Source organism: Erinaceus europaeus, chromosome 4 (genome assembly GCF_950295315.1).
Source record: "Erinaceus europaeus chromosome 4, mEriEur2.1, whole genome shotgun sequence".
Lineage (NCBI taxonomy): Eukaryota > Metazoa > Chordata > Mammalia > Eulipotyphla > Erinaceidae > Erinaceus > Erinaceus europaeus.
In genome coordinates, this window is record NC_080165.1 from 38,256,988 (window position 1) to 38,274,280 (window position 17,293).

The following is a 17,293-nucleotide window of genomic DNA, read 5'->3' on the forward strand; positions in this document are numbered from 1 at the left end:
AGAAACTAATGTCTCTTAGAAATTTAAAATATATGTGTCTATAAGAGAGAACAGTCATAAATATGCTGTCCATCTATTACCCGTGTTTTAAATCAATCTCTTTGCTTTCATTTTTGCTATATCTGACTTAGAAAATAATAGTCCTCCCAGAGCCCAAGCTGGTGGCAGACATGTTCTTGTGCTTCCCAATAACTCCATTACTTTGGATGGTTCAAGGTCTACCGATGACCAAGGAATTGTGTCCTATCAGTGGATCCGGGATGGCCAGAGTCCAGCAGCAGGAGTGAGTACTTGAAGAGAATTTCCCAGGCCACTTATCATTATCACTGCATTAGGTTGACAGAGCTGTCACAGTAAAGCAGCATGTACGTGCTGGCTTGAACAACAGATATTTCTTTTCTCCCAGTTCTGGAGACTGGGAAAGCTAAAATTAAGGTATTGGCCACTTGGTTCTTAGTCGATGTTCTTTCTCTTCCTGGCTTGCAGCCAGCTGTCTTCTCGCTGGGTCCTCACATGGCAGAGAAGGGAGAGAGAGAGAGAGAGAATGAGAATTTTGGTGTCTTTTAGGGACAGTATTGGTACGGAATCAGGGCTTACTCTTCTGATGTCATTTGACTTTTATTACTTCTGAATGGGCACTATGTCAGGTATAGTCACAAATAGGGTTAGGATTTTCACATATGAATTTGGTGCAGACACAATTCATAATTACAACTCTGTTACGCTCCCACCTCCCTTTCCTATTCCCCACTGAACTGTTCATACTTCTTGGTTTATATTGCCAGATTTCTTTTGACAGATATAGGCCACTGCCAGATTCAAGCAAAAGATGGAGATTTTTCTGACATTTTCCTTGATCAGACTTTGGATAGGGCAGAAACCACAGTCCAGAGGGACTTTGATACAAAGCTATCTCATGGGACTTATTCCAATTCTCAATTTCCCTACGGCTCTTTCCTCCTTCCCTCCCTCCCTCCTTTTTCTCCCCTCCCTCCCCCTTCCTTCCTTCCCTCCCTTCTTTCTTTCCTTCTTTCCTTCCTTCCTTTCTTTCATACCTGAGCCTTGAATAGAAGTGACTTTACTACTCTAAACCCACTTTCTCAGATAGATATAGATAATCAGGCAGAAACAGAGGGAAAAGGAAAGATAACCCTGTACTGAACCTCTTCCCCATGATCTAGTATTCCTAGTGGTGTCTCAGTTGCCAGCCCTGAATTTCAGTTCAAGTGGAAAGTTTCCTTTTCCTCACATTATACCAGATAAATAAATGGGTGAAGGATTGCTCTTTCCCTCTTGCAAGTACAAAATGTGAGAAGCAGAGATGGGAAATGACTTGGCTGTATTCAACCAGTGCATTTTTTAGCCAAGCCAGATAGACCCAAAATTTTAATCCCTAAAGGATATTTTCCTCGATTAGATCACTCTGCCTCTTAGGCTATACGTTTAGATACCTCTTTATTATTGTTGTGGCTCAGGACTTAAGTAAAGGATATATGCTCTTAGAGATGTGCCAAAGGAGTGGTCACAGGGTAGGAACTGAAACATGTTTTACTTTCTAAAGTACCAAGAGAATTAGTTAATCTTTAACTCTTTGGGTTTAGGCCCTGTAGAGTAGACATATTTCTATACAGGCCCTTTGGGTCATTTGAGAAGGTGAACATGATACAGTATGAAAGGTCAACTTTAGAGAAATATGAAATTATCTTTGTCTTTTGTGGAGTTGGAACCTTGCAAGTGCAAAGTTTTATCACTCTGAGCCACTTTTTTATTCTGAGAGAGAGAGAGAGAGAGACAAAGAGGCAGAGTACTGCAACTTCTTCCAGTGCCACAGTTTCTCCCATGAGGTGCTGAAACTTGGGTCATGAATATGGCAAGACATGTGCTCTTCCATATAAGATATATCTACAGCCTATACAATTATCTTTGAAGACAAGACCTAGAAAGCTTTTCAGAGAGTGCTTTGTTCTTGGGGTTGTTACTACAGTCTCAGTGTTTTATTTTTCATCTTTTGATTAAAATTACTAATTTGATAGTTACCTGAAAGTCCGTGGTGAGCTTGACCCAGAAAGTAAGGTCTATCTCCTGGGGTTATATCCTAAGGAACCCACAGACCCATCCAAAAAGATTTGTTTATATCTATGTTCTTAGCAGCAGAATTTATAATAGCCAAACCCTGGAAGCAACTCAGGTGTCCAACAACAGATGAGTGGCTGAGCAAGTTGTGGTATATATACACAATGGAATACTACTCAGCCATCAAAAATGGTGACTTCACCATTTTCAGCTCATCTTGGATGGAGCTTGAAGAAATTATGTTAAGTGAAATAAGTCAGAAACAGAAGGATGAATATGGGATGATCTCACTCTCAGGCAGAAGTTGAAAAACAAGATCAGAAGAGAAAACACAAGTAGAACCTGAACTGGAGTTGGTATATTGCACCAAAGTAAAAGACTCTGAGGTGGATGGGGGTGGGGGGGGAGAGTACAGGTCCAAAAAGGATGACAGAGGACCTAGTGGGGGTTGTATTATATTGAAAACAGAGAAATGTTATGCATGTATAAACTATTGCATTTACTGTCAAATGTAAAACATTATTTCCCCAATAAAGAAATTTTAAAAATAAAAAAAAAAGTAAAAGTAAAGTAAGGTCGGGAGTTGGGCAGTAGTGCAGCAGGTTAAGCACACGTGGTGCAAAGCGCAAGGACCAGTGTAAGCATCCCGGTTCAAGCCTCAGGCTTCCCACCTGCAGGGGAGTCACTTCACAGGCAGTGAAGCAGGTCTGCAGGTGTCTTTCTCTCCCCCTCTCTGTCTTCCCCTCCTCTCTCCATTTCTCTCTGTCCTACCCAAAAACAACAGCAATAATAACTACAACAATAAAACAACAAGGGCAACAGAATGGAATAAATAAATAAATATCAACAAAAACTAAGGTCTAAGGAAGGTATATCTCCTGGTGCTTTCTGAAGAAGAGGTGCTGGGGATTACCCACATGGTCAGCTTAATCCACGGAGACTCTTCTTCCACTACCTTCAGTCTGTCACTGAAAATCATACATGGGACAAAAATCATGTATGCTGGAGTTTGGGATCAGTAGAAATCCATAAACTTGGAACTATCAGTTGAATCATATCACTTCGTATTATTTTGCAGGATGTCCTTGAAGGATCTGATGGCAGTGCATCCCTGCAACTCACCAACCTGGTAGAGGGAGTCTACACTTTCCACTTGCGAGTAGCTGATGGTCAGGGGGCCTTGGACACTGACACCACCACTGTGGAAGTGCAGCCAGGTGTGCTCCTGGGCTTCAGTGCCTGGGGTAGTGGGGCAGCTCTGTGATCTGAGTGGTCAGTTCATTGCCATTGGCCTTCATGCCTGTGGGAGGCCTTCCTGGCTGACTTCACATCTTGGCCAAAGTCACTTTGATGTTTATGTTGAAACTGATTCAACCTTATCATTCATTAAAGAGAATTGGATATAGCACTTATGTTTTCCTGATCGAAGGCGTAGATCTAATGTAAAGGGATGAGAAGGGCTTTAATACTGATGGGGAGCACTTCTTCTTTTTCTAGCGTTTGCCATGGGGAGCACTGAGGGAGGGCAGCTCAGAAATGTTGGTGTTTCTGATGCCCAGGGTAAACCAGGCAGAGCAGTAGTAACAGAACCTGGATTATGTTCTCCTACTAAGTCTGAGGAAGAAAGTGAGGTTCTGGGGACCAGATGGTGGCACACCTGGTTAAGAGCACACATTACAAGGGTCGGGCCGTAGCACAGTCGGTTAAGCACACATGTCATGAAACTCGAGAACTGGCTTAAGGATCTGGTTCGAGCCCCCGGCTCCCCATCTGCAGGGGAATCACTTCACAGGTGGTGAAGCAGGTCTGCAGGTGTCTATCTTTCTCTCCTCATCTCTGTCTTCCCCTCCTTTCTCCATTTCTCTCTGTCCTGTTAGGCAACAACACCACTAATAACAACAGTAATAACCACAACAGTGATTAAAAAAAAACAAAGGCAACAAAAAAGGAACTAAATAAAATAAAATAAAAATAAAACAGAGCACATATTTCAGTGCGCAAGGACCTAGGTTCAAGCCCCTGGTCCCTACCTGCAGGGGGAAAGCTTCACGAGTAATGAAGCAGGGATGCCAGTGTCTCTTTGTCTCTCTCCTTCTATGTTTCTCCCCTTCCCTTTCAATTTCTCTCTGTCTCTATCCAATAATAAATAAATAAATAATCTTTTTTTTTTTTTAAGTGAGGTTCTAAAATTTCAAGTCAGTCCTGTGCTGATTAAGTATATCTTATTACCTTCTGGAGAGAGAGAGAGAAAAAAAACCAAACTAAAAAGTAACAAACTGGGAAAAGCAAAGAGAGAGGTACTTTCAGATACTGGCTTTAGTGTTGCTTAGAAAAAATGTATCTGCATCCTAAAATCCCAATGTCAAAATTACACGGGGCTCACTGAAATTCTTCCATAAACCTTGGTCCTCATTTGTCAGGCCTGTGATTTCCAAGTGGAAATTCCATGTCTTCTCTTTCTAGACCCTAGGAAGAGGGACTTGGTGGAGCTAATCCTGCAGGTCAGCGTTGGGAAGCTGACAGAGCAGCAGAAGGACATCCTTGTAAGGCAGCTGGCACTGCTACTGAATGTGCTAGACTCGGACATCAAGGTGCAGAAGATCCAGGCCCACTCAGATCTCAGGTATGGACTAAGATCTCAAAGGGCAGCAGTAAGGATGACACCAACGTACTCCTTACAGTTTTCTTATGTGTAAATGCTTACTGATTCAGATTTCTTTCTTTCTTTTCTTTTTTCTGTCACCACTCTGAGCCAACTTTTTCAGATAGAGTGACAGAAATAGAAAGAATGGGAAAGAAGGAAAGATGCTATAGTACTAAAACCCCCCTCAGCAGTAGGGACCTGGTGCAAACCTGGCTTAGGAGCATGAGAAAGCAGGTGCTCTATCCAGGTGAGCTGTCTTGCTGGCTCAGTTGAGAATGTCTTGAATGAATGGAGCTAGGAAATATCAGAGGGACCTAGTTTTTAGCTATAGTATCTTTAGAAGGCAATTAAATGACTTGGGTAAAAGGGATACCTCTGAGGCAGGCTTATCTCTGGAACTGCAGCATTTGTCAATGTGAGAAGATTGTTGATTACTATTGCTGTCTTCTGGGATACTTTCCTCTTTCCCTCTATCCTTTTTTTTTTTTTTCCTTCCTTGCTTTCTCCCTTTTGTCTTTCTCTCTTTTCCCAGTACACTGCTCAGCTCTGGCTTAAGTGTTAAAATTTTGCTCACCTTTTATTTATTTATTTATTTATTTACCTCCAAGGTTATTGCTGGGGCTTGGTGCCTGCACCACAAATCCACTTCTCCTGGAGGACATTCCCCCCCCCCTTTTGTTGTCCTTATTTTTTTATCATTGTTGCGGTTATTATTATTGTTGTTACTATTGATTTTGTTGTTGGATAGGACAGAGAGAAATGGAGAAAAGGGGAGGACAGAGAGGGGGAGAGAAAGAGAGACATCTGCAGACCTGCTTTACTGCTTGTGAAGCGACCCCCTTGCAGGTGGGAAGCCAGAGGCTCGAACTGGGATCCTTACGCTCGTCTTTGCACTTCGTGCCATGTGTGCTTAACCCGCTGCACTACCGCCTGGCCCCCCAAGAAACAACTTATATCTCAACAAAATGATGACAATAAAGACATGTCTGCAAGTTACCATGCTGGGTTAATTTGTGTCTTTCTGCGCACATATACACATTGCTTCCTTTTTCTGAAGGTCTGTCTATATTATCAGCTGTACTTTTGGACTGAAAGATCCAGTTTGCAGAAACAGATTCCCTGCTCCCCATGCCTTCAACAAGTCACAGAGCTGTGGTAGTTTATTATTATTATTATTTTATTATTTTATACCAGAGTACTGATCAGCTCTGACTTACAGTGGTGTAGGAGATTGAACCTGGGACTTTGGAGCCTCAGGCATGAGAGTCTGTTTGCCTAACCATTATGCTATCTGCTCTACCTGGTAGTATTTTTTTCTTAATTTATATATTTTTAAATTTATTGGATAGAGATGGCCAGAAACTGAGAAGGGGGAGATAGAGAGATAGAGAGACAGAGAGACGCCTGCAGCACTGCTTCACCACTGGAGAGTGTACCCTCTGTAGGTGGGGATGGGGCTTTATAACATTATAAAAGTCCTTGAGCATTATACTGTGCACACCCAACCAGGAACATCGCCACCCAGCCTCTGAGCTGTGGGAGTCTTAACTGTATGAGTAAGGTGACCAGACTGGGCATGTCATGTGGGACTCTGCCTGACCTTGTTGCTGTCCCCTCTCATTGTCTCCTCTGCAGCACTGTGATTGTGTTTTATGTACAGAGTGGACCACCTTTCAAGGTTTTTAAAGCTGCTGAGATAGCCCGAAATCTTCACAGGAGGCTCTCAAGGGAGAGGGCTGATTTCTTGCTTTTCAAAGTACTGAGGATTGACACAGAAGGTATGTCCTCTATGGCTATCTTCTGTTTCTCCCTCTCCTCCTTCTCTTCCTTCTCCTTTTCTTCTTCCTTGTTCCCTTTCCCAACTCCCTCCCTTCCTCCTCCTCTTTTCTTCCTTTCCCTCTTATTCTTCTTAGTGTTTAAGTAATGTAAATATATTCAGAATTGGATACCATTGGATTAGATAGCACATCAACTAAATTCAGTGGAATCTTACTAAAATATAATTTCTGGAAGTCGGGCAGTATCGCAGTGGGTTAAGCGCACGTGGCACAAAGCACAAGGACCAGCATAAGGATCCCAGTTCAAGTCCCCGGCTCCCCACCTGCAGGGGAGTTGCTTCACAGGTGGTGAAGCAGGTCTGCAGGTGTCTATCTTTCTCTCCCCCTCTCTGTCTTTCCCTCCTCTCTACACTTCTCTCTGTTCTATCCAGCAACAACAATTACATCATCAACAACAACAATAATAACTACAACAAGGGCAACAAAAGGGAATAAATAAATAAATATTTATAAATATATATATAATTTCCTTTTTTAAAAACAATTATCTTTATTTGATAGCAACAACTAGAAAAAGAGATGAAGAGGGAAACAGAGAGACACCTGCTGCACTCTACCACTTGTGAAGCTTTCCTTCTGCAGCTGGGGACTGGGGGCTTGAACCCTGTTCTTTACCCATTGTAACATGTATCCTCAACCAGTTGCACCACTACCTGGCCCTGAAACATAATTTCCTACTGAGGTTAAAGCAAAAGATTTCTGACAAGAGGTGAAATATGGTTTGCTTCCAATCTTACCCAGATCTCATAGCCTTTTTAGATCAAGTAGGAATTAAGTTCAATATTGAATTACCTTTATAGTTTCTCCGTGTCAATCCCTATGGCAACATCTCGAAAGAGTCAGACTAATCCTGACAGATTAGTCATGACTTAACCGTGACTAAATTCTACTGGCATGGAAAGAGGAGTGATATGTGAATATGTCTACTCTAGCATCAGTGGCCTTATTTTGTTTGAAATTTTTTCAGTAGGTTTCTATAGTTTATTATTTTTTTAATACCAGAATACTGTTTGGTTCTGGATTATGGTGTGCCTGAGATTGAACCTGGGACTTCAGAGTCTCACTTTTGCATAACCATTATGCTATCCCCACAGAACTCCAGCAAGTTTCCTGCAACATGCTTGCCAATAACAAAAGTCACGAGTCAGTTTACTTTTAAAGCTTTTCTTACAGACATAGATCTACTTTTTAAAAAAAATTTAAAAAATTGTATTTACTAAGGTTAATTGAGAAGCATTTAGACTATCAACAAAAAAACTGCAACTTTTTTATTTCAGTTAAGAGTGGTGTTGCCTTTCTTCTGCCACTTGCTTCCTAATAAGATGGTCGATACTGAGAGATTCCCTAGAAGGCCTCTATACCTATAAGGCACTTTTGATTCAGCAAAGTGCATCTATTCAGGCCCTGTGCTATAGAAATCCACAATAAACTGATACCAGGAACCTCCCTTCCTCCATGTAAATTCAGTCCCACTCACTTCTTTTCAGGTTGTCTTCTAACATGCTCTGGCCATGGCCATTGTGACCCCATCACAAAACGCTGTGTTTGTTCTCAGCTGTGGATGGAGAACCCAATACTTCATTATATCCAAGATGGGGAGAGCAACTGTGGTGAGTCATGGTGTGGTCAAGAGCTTTGAGACAACTCATTGTCTTGGTCACAGGGGAAATCTCTCATCTCTACCCCTCTGGGTGGTTCTTCTTAGGCTTATGAAGCAAGTAAATTAACATCAGACACATTAGTAGGAGAAAAGACCAAATTTTATAGCTAATGTTTGGAGAATTTATATGGCTATAAATTCCATTGTAAGTGGAACAAACCAGTAGTTTACAACGTGAGCTAAGGAATCTTTGTGGACCTGGACATGAGAAAAGATGGTCTCTCATGATGGGGAGGAGATGGGTGGCATAGTATGGTGAAACCTTGCCTCTAAATGACTGTCCTGTATTAATGTAGGTTTCTCCACTTTGACGGTGGGTGTGGTGAGTTGTGCATACATATATATGTATGTGAAAGTATACCCCTGAAATTGTATAACCGATGTAAAATCACTAATGAAATAAATAATAATACTTTAAAAACAGGGTTTCCCATAAAAATGGTTATTTCTGGAGATGTCCCTAAATCTAGATAATCTGCATTCTTCAAGTTGATGGTAACGTATTCACTCAAGGCTCATAGTATCTCTGTCAACTTATTTCTGCATACCAAGATGATACAGATGGAAAAAGCCTACTCTGCACATCTTAACAACAACAACAACAAATTTTGAACTTTTTTGGGAAGGCTGATCCTCTAACATTCTGAAAGATCAGAAACATCTATGTAGGTTTACAGCTATAAATATTCTTTTTTTAAAAAAAATTTTATTTATGAAAAGGAAACACTGACAAAACATAGGATAAGAGGGGTACAACTTCACACAATTCCCACCACCAGAAAACTCCGTATCCCATCTCCTCCCCTGATAGCTTTCCTATTCTTTATCCCTCTGGGAGTACGGACCCAAGGTCATTGTGGGATGCAGAAGGTGGAAGGTCTGGTTTCTGTAATTGCTTCCCCGCTGAACATGGGCATTGACAGGTCGATCCATATTTCCAGCCTGCCTCTCTCTTTCACTAGTAGGGTGGGGCTCTGGGGAAGCGGAGCTCCAGGACATGTTGGTGGGGTTGTCTGTCCAGGGAAGTCTGGTCAGCATTCTGCTAGCATCTGGAGCCTGGTGGTTGACAAGAGAGTTAACATACAAAACCAAACAAATTGTTGACCAATCATGAACCTTAGGGCTGGAATAGTGCAGATGAAGAGTTGGGGGGTCCTCCATTTTGTAGGTAGCTAGTAGGCATATTTTAGTTAAATTCCAAGGGGTCTGTGACTATACTAGTTTTTTGGTTTTCTTTTTTCCTTTTTCTCTTTGCCCCTGAGCCTGAAATCTGATATGCCAGTGGATCTAAGTTATTGTCTGGGGAGATGGTGTCATGGCTGGAAAAAGGACCAGAAAGCCGGATCAGGGAAGAGAGTAGCTCCCAAATATGGGAAAGGAATATAAATATTCAAATCGATGGGGTTTATAGTCAACAAATACTCAATTTTTTCCTCTCCTGGAGCCAAATGAACCAGCCAACTCACACAGTAAAGTAATGATAAGATTCTGTCCAAAGCCTTTTGGAGATAGTTTAGAATTTTCCACAAAATTCACTTTGCAGAGCAGCACATTTGATCGATCACTATTAGCACTGCTAAGGGAGTTGTTTTGAGTCATATTTTCAGGCTTTCCCTACATCGCTTTTTAACTCCATGTGGTGTTTTGGCGATGTGGACTTAATGGAATCAGATAAACAAGAACACTTTTCTAGGCTGCCTGCCAACCAGGCAACAAAGCTTGAAGCCATTACTTTAGCTAGCCAAAATGATGCCTTAAATCTTTTTGGAAGAAAAGGAAGGAGGAGGAAGCTTTATTTTAATGCCTATTTTAAAGAATAACTGTTTTGCCTTGACAATCCAGATGGACATAATTGCCTGAAAAATTAGTAGAAGCTGACCACTAGATTATGGGTCCATGCATAGTCTAAAAAAATCTAAAAATAGGCACTTGATCACCATATTAGGAGAACATATCAGATTTATTAGAACTAGATCTTGTGTTTCTGCTCCCGTGGTTCCTCTCTCTCCCTAACTTGCTGTTGTAAAGCTTTTGGTAGTCAAGGAGGTGGTGCAGTGATAAGGCTTTGGACTCTCAAGCATGAGGTCCTGAGTTCGGTCCCTGGCAGCACATGTGCCAGAGTGATGTCTAGTTCTTTCTCCCTCCTCCTTTCTTTTTCATTAATAAATAAATAAAATCTTTTTTTTTTTAAAAAAAGCTTTTGATAGTGGATTTCTGCAGGGGTGTGGAAAGAAGGAAGATTAAATAGTTTCTGAGTTGCTTTCTGGTTCTGTGAAAATTATCTCTGTGTCATAGGAAGGCATACAGATATTTTATTCTGGTATTAAATACTTTATTCTTGGAATTAAAACCAAGCCAGAGCTCCTTATTGGGGGTGGGGGTTTGAGATTCTGGAATATTTTGCTGTGCCTTAAACACATAGGTATTTAAGGGGCATCACTTATTTATTCATTAATTTTAGTGTTATCAAAATAAGTCAGCATGAAATATATATTCTATGAGTTCCCTGAGCCAGTTGGACAAAAGTAGGGTGGTTTTAGGTCATCTTAATTTATTTGTATTTTACCCTGCTTATGCTTGGCTAACCACCAGGCAAGATGTAAGAAATGTTCACTGTCAATTATCAAATAAAGTTGTTTTGTAAATGGCAAGTAACTGTGTCTACTGTGGTTTTCTTGTTTTCCAGAATGGAATATATTCTTTGTGATGGCGTTGGTTCTTATCTTCATAGTGCTTACAGGGGGGTTAACTTGGCTTTGCATCTACTGCTGCAAGAGGTTTGGCCTGTTTATTTGTTTACTTGAAATAAAGACACACCATTCAACTATTTAGGACAGCTTTAGTAGCTTTTGCATGAGTTTTAAACTGCAAAACTGTTTTACAGTCACTTTTTATGGTTTAAAAATCACTTTTTTTAGGTTTAAAAGTACTTTGTGAGTCACTCATTTTTTGCTGTACATAAATGGGGATGACCTCTGAGGGGCCTCTAAGCTGCCTCATTGTGGGATTCTCTCGGAACTCTGTGCCCAACTCTCTGTGGGGAGGTTTGTAAGGAAAGTGGTTATTCGTGTCCTTCCTTAAAAGACAGTATCAGGTTCTATTTCCTATATGTAAACAATAGAAATCTCTCCTGAGAAGACAGGATAAAAAGGACACACCACAATTAATAGTTATTTTGCAGAACCACTTACAAATTATTTTAGTCTTGTTTGTGATTACTTTCCCAAAAGTAAGACTGTTGAAAGAAATCCAAGCACAAGTACTAGTTGCTTACATCCGGTTAAATTTTTTGAGAATCATTTTGGCTGATAGACACCATACTTACGCTGGACTTGAACGTTCTGAGCATTTTGATATGTATATCAAGTAGATGGTGATGTTAGCCATCTACTGTGAAAATGTAATTAATTTGCCAATGTGGTTTTTAAAAAATATTTATTTCCTTTTGTTGCCCTTGTTGTTTTTTTATTGTTGTAGTTATTATTTTATTGTTGTAGTTGTTATTATTGTCATTGTTGTTGGATAGGACAGAGCAAAATGGAGAGAGGAGGGGAAGACAGGGGGAAAGAAAGACACCTGCAGACCTACTTCACTGCTTGTGAAGCGACTCCCCCTGCAAGTGAGGAGCTGCCAGTTCTTGCACTTCGCGCCACCACTTAGCCCCTTGTGCTACTGCCTGACTCCCGCCAATGTGTTTAATTGTTCTATGTGCTTTATCTACATTATTGTAGTTAGCTCTTTCATTAACCAGATGAGAAAAGGGCTATTCTGCTCTCATCTGACAAGTGTGAACATCAAGTATGGAAGTATCAAATAGCTTTTTCTTTTTTTCATATTTTTAAAAAATGTTGATTTCTTTGATAGAGACAGAGAAATTGAGAGAGAAGGTGAGGAAAAAGAGGTAGAGAAAAGACACTTACAGTACTGCATCAATGCTAGTGAAGCCTCCCATCTGAAGATGGGGACTTGGAACATGAACCCTGTTCCTTGCATGTGCTAAGGTACGTGTACCTTAGCAGGTGTGCCATCTCCTGGCCCCTCAAATGGTTTTTTCAAAGGGACCTAGCTACTAAGTGTTAAATTTAGTAGTTTTGTTTGTTTTCTTGCTTGTTTTGTTTTGTTTTTATCAGACAGTTGCCTTGTGTCGTGACGAGCACAGGTCATTCTCTACATTCCTTGCCATGGCTTTCATGTGTTTTCAAATTCTTCTCTGATCAAGGCTGAAGCACATGAGACCAACCCAATTGTTTCCATGCACTGCAGAATGAACGATAATAGGGTGGTTGATAATTAATTTGGAATATTTATTATAATATACGTTGTTTGCTGTTTTATGTCATCTTCATTTCTGAGTCCTTGGACATTGCAGGGTAGTACAAGTTTAGGGGGAAATGCTTATCCAAGTTTTTTTGTTTGCTTTGTTTGCTTTGTTCTGTTTTTCTCTTCTTCCCTGAGGGGAGGATTTGGTCTTAAAAGCTCTCTAAACTAACACATAGATAATGAAGATTGTTGTAAAAATTCCTGGCTTCTTCAGCTGAGACTAAGCTGAAAATTACATTTGATGACAGTGGTGTGGCCATTTTACTCCTTCCTAAGTGTGTTTCTTCAGGATGCATGACGAATGTTAGTTCCACTAGTCAGACTGGCCTTGCATTTACAGCACCTGTAGAAGATGCCAACCCTCCATACTTGGATGGCAAAACATATCCTTTCACAGCCTCCTTGTGTCTTAAATCTTGGATCCTGGTTTACTTTCTGAGAATCTGTTGGTCATTTTTTATTGTTTCTTTCAGACAAAAGAGAACTAAGATAAGGAAAAAAACAAAGTATACAATCCTGGATAACATGGATGACCAGGAGAGAGTGGAGCTAAGACCCAAATATGGTAAGATAGTTTCCTGAATGTTTTCCTGGCACCTTTACATAGTTTAGTCTTAGCTGTTTGCCTGAGGCTTGGGGGAGGGTATTCCCTAAAGACAGTAATCAGCAGTTAACTGGGAAGGAAAATTGAGGTTAAGGGGTGGGGAGTTAGCATAATGGTTATGCAAAGAGACTATCATGCCTGAGGCACCAAAAGTGATTTAATAGTAGCTTACTATATTGTAGGATTAAAGGGCATAATTTCCTATTAAATCTATTACCAAAGTTCTGGAGGGAGGGGGGAAGAGGTTGGCAAAAGGAGAGAAAGAGAGGTAGCAAAGTGTTCCTCCACCTTCCAGGTCCCACCTGTTTTGTTGTCCTTTACACCGTAGTCTTTGATGCACTTTTTTTTTTACTGTCTTAAAAATTTTACCATTTTAAAAAACTATTCCCTTTTTGTTGCCTTTTGTTTATTGTAGTCATTATTGATGTCATTGTTGTTGGATAGGACAGAGAGAAATGGAGAGAGGAGGGGAAGACAGATGGGGGAGAGAAAGATAGACACCTGCAGACCTGCTTCAGACCTGCTTGTGAAGCAACCCCCCTGCAGGTGGGGAGCCAGGGGCTCAAACCGGGATCCTTATGCCAGTCCTTGCACTTTGCGCCATGTGCGCTTAAGCCAATGCGCTACTGCCCGACTCCCATATTACCATTTTTAAATGTTAACCATCTCTATTTTAAAAAATATTTTATTTATCTTTGAGAGAGATGCAGAAAGAGAGACACCAGAGCACTGCTCAACTCTGGCTTATGTTGGTTTGGGGGATTGAACCTGGGACTTTGGAGCCTCAGCCATGAGAGTCTGTTTGCATAACCATTATGCTATCTACCCTTGCCCATTTTTTTTATTATTTTCTTTTTTGGCAGCACTGGAGACCTCATGCATGTAGTTCCCCCACTCTTGCATTCTTTTTTATTTCAGAGACAGAAGGAGAGGGAGACACTGTAGCACTGGAGTGTTCTCAGGTGCTGTGGTACTCCCATGTGGTGTCAGGGATTCAATCCCAGTCTCTTGTACAGCAGGACAAGTGCTTTACCATGTGAGCTATCCTATAGCCTCACTTAAAATCTTAAAACAATAGCTAGATTATGTCACTTGTCTACTGATAGGATAAAAGGCAAACTTTAAGCTCACTTTGTATTCATATCCTTTCCTGTGAGGCCTCAGCCTCTTTCACTACTTCCTACATGAATCATTCACTGCTGACTGTTTTCTTAAAGTATTATCTGGATATTTTCCTACACTTCCTACTCCTCTCCTGTCTTCTGGTCCCAATCCTCCACACTCTTCATACACTGTCCTTTGTGAAACATCACTGAAACAACCCCAGCTTATTAGTGTATGCTTATCTCTTCTTCCTTTGTTAAAGATTTATTTTAAAAATTCTTGCCTATTATAAACCTTCTCCCTATGAGTCTTTGTCTTATACCCTTACACAAATACTATCAATTATTTGAGAACAGGGATCATGTCTATGGCAGTGGCCAGGGAGGTGGCTCAATGGGTAAAGCAAAGGATTACATGTATGTGAGGTCCTGGCTTTAATCTCTGCACTGCTTATTGTGGAGCAGTGTTCTGGCCACTTTCTTCCTCTCTCATAAAGATAAATGTAAGTAAATCTTAAAAATAAAACTACCTGGCAAACTCATAATGGACTTCATATATGAGTACTTCCTGAGTCCCCAATGCTGAGCAAGAATTTTACCTACTGTAGTTCACTTACTTCTCACCGTAAACCTATGGAATAGATGTTTTGATATTTCCCAATTTAATGTGTGAATCTAAAAGCCCAGACAAGTTAGGCTTCTTGCCCAGGTTTGTACAACTGGTAATTTTCAGAATTTGGACTCAAGCCCAGATGTGATTCCAAAACCCTTGTTTTTTTTTTTTTTTTTTTAAAGAATTTATTTAGAAAGAACCAGCCATCACTTTGGTACATGTGCTGCTGGGGATCAAACTCAGGACCTCATGCTTGAGAGTCTGTGCCTTAGCCTCTGCATCACCTCCCTGACCACGAAAACCCTTGTTTGTATTTGCTTGGAAATTCAAACTTCCTGCTGTGCTGTATGCTTTGCACTAGAATGACACACACAGCTAAGAGTTAAAAAAAAATTATATATATATATATTTCCCTCAGATGTATCTTTGCTTCTCTCTAGGTATTAAGCACCGAAGCACCGAGCACAACTCCAGCCTGATGGTGTCTGAATCTGAGTTTGACAGTGACCAGGACACAATCTTCAGCAGAGAAAGAATGGAACAAGGGAACTCAAAGTTTTCCATGAATGGCTCCATTAGGAATGGAGCTTTCTTCAACTATTGCTCAAAAGACAGATGAATCAATTGTAAAACAGAAGGATGCCCCAAAGGAATTATTAAGCCCAGGACAAGTCAATGGGAGTTAGAAACACAGAACTATCTCTTGTTTAAGTAGCCCACTGGTGATCTTTTCACGCTGGGATGTCTATGTGTCCCCATATTTTATAAGACCTTGTTTTCTTGGGGCTTTTGAGACACAAAATAGAAACACTGATCTTTTACCTGAGATGCCTGTCAGTAGGTATAAAGACAGGGCAAGATGCTAAGTTAAATACTAAAAGGAGTTTTGTGCTTTTGTAGTTGACCCAATATTAAATAGCCTCTGCTGAAATAGATTCTCACTTGTTTCTGTCTAAAGAACTTTAGGGAAAGCTAGTGAAGTAGGGAATGAGAGAGGGCTGGTTTCTTGCAGGAGCTCTGCTTACCTTTAAGAATAGCTTTTCAGACATGGTTTCTCTGGGAGGACCCATAAACTCAGATGACCTTCTACACTGTGATGATTTATCTGAGGTCAATGTGATCTTCTCTGCTGACCACAACACCCATAAAAAGTCAAGGTTTCCTGTCTTCCCTTTTTTTTTTTGCTTTGGTTGCCAACCACTTCTGTACTCTCTAGAAAACAACTTCTAGGGTAGGGGAGATAACATAATGGATATACAAAAAGCTTACATGCCTGAGGCTGTGGAAGTCCCAGGTTTAATCCCCTGTACCACCATAATCCAGAGCATTTTAGTATTTTATACCTTTCCTTTCTCTTGGAAGCACAAACGACATTAAGACCTTTGTAGCCACAGTTTACAGTAAATATAATGAAAGCGATTATTTATCACACATTTATGGAGGATTGGGGCAGATCATGCATTTGGACTATGACAGATAGAGATTACTACTCAGCCAGTGTCTATTTTTCCAAACTCAGAAACATAATCTTAGTTAGCCTTGTATACTTCTGATACTCTGGGCCCCTCCATGTATTTTCCATGATAAATGACCTAGACAAATCACTTCGTATACTTAAAAATATTTGTATTAAAGCTTTTCTACTAAATAAGTTTATCTTAAATACATGAAAACTTTTAAACCATCCTCAGCCATAAGGCAACACCCCATAACAATAAGCTGGAGTTAAATTGGTTCCTCATTCACCCACAGTTCTAAGCCTACTGGCCAGGATGGTACCCCTGGTATTCTTTGTGGAAGATTAGAAAAAGAGATGGGACCATTACAGATACAACCAGTGCCGTGGCATAAAGTGTGGTCATACAGAGATCTGTTGCAAAGGTCCCTGTAAAATTAGGATTGCTTTGCTATGATTCATTATATTAAGGAGAAACAAGCTATTAAACAATCAAGTTTAAGTCATCTTGAGAACAGGAGTTCACACAGGAACTCTTCTTTTTTTCAAAAGGGGAAAAGAAAGCTTTTGAGCACTTTTTTTAAAAAAAAGATTTTATTTATTTATTAATGAGAAAGATAGGAGGAGAGAGAAAGAACATCACTCTGGTATATGTGGTGCCAGGGATTGAACTCAGGATCTCATGCTTGAGAGTCTAATGCTTTATTCACTGTACCACCTCTCAGACTGCTTGAGTACTTTCTGTTCTTTCTAATAATTTCTAGTTCTTTCTGTTCTTTCTAATAATTTCTAGTAGTGTTCATCCTAATGAGGCCACCTTGATTTTTTTAATTATTGTACTTTTTGGGGGGAGTGGCAGAACTAGAAAGTACAGGAGTATAATTTTATTTTAAAAGTTCTTTCTTTGCTTATGCCTGTACTCTCTATATTGTCAAAAGTTGAATTTATGTATAGTATTAAAAGGAAAAGGAGATACTTTTTA

At 40.3% G+C, this 17,293-nt stretch overlaps 1 protein-coding gene across 1 annotated transcript in view; it reads left to right on the plus strand.

Annotated features, from left to right (window-relative positions):
• Positions 1-17,070, plus strand: part of KIAA0319 (KIAA0319 ortholog) — a 68,038-nt gene extending 50,968 nt beyond the window's left edge. The window contains exons 13-20 of the mRNA XM_060189297.1: positions 132-283; positions 3,152-3,290; positions 4,537-4,696; positions 6,353-6,495; positions 8,043-8,165; positions 10,902-10,992; positions 13,009-13,100; positions 15,296-17,070. Coding sequence (XP_060045280.1) covers positions 132-283; positions 3,152-3,290; positions 4,537-4,696; positions 6,353-6,495; positions 8,043-8,165; positions 10,902-10,992; positions 13,009-13,100; positions 15,296-15,474 — 1,079 coding nt within the window. The 3' untranslated portion in view covers positions 15,475-17,070. The remainder of the gene's footprint in view (positions 1-131; positions 284-3,151; positions 3,291-4,536; positions 4,697-6,352; positions 6,496-8,042; positions 8,166-10,901; positions 10,993-13,008; positions 13,101-15,295) is intronic.
• The last annotated feature ends 223 nt before the right edge of the window (positions 17,071-17,293 follow it).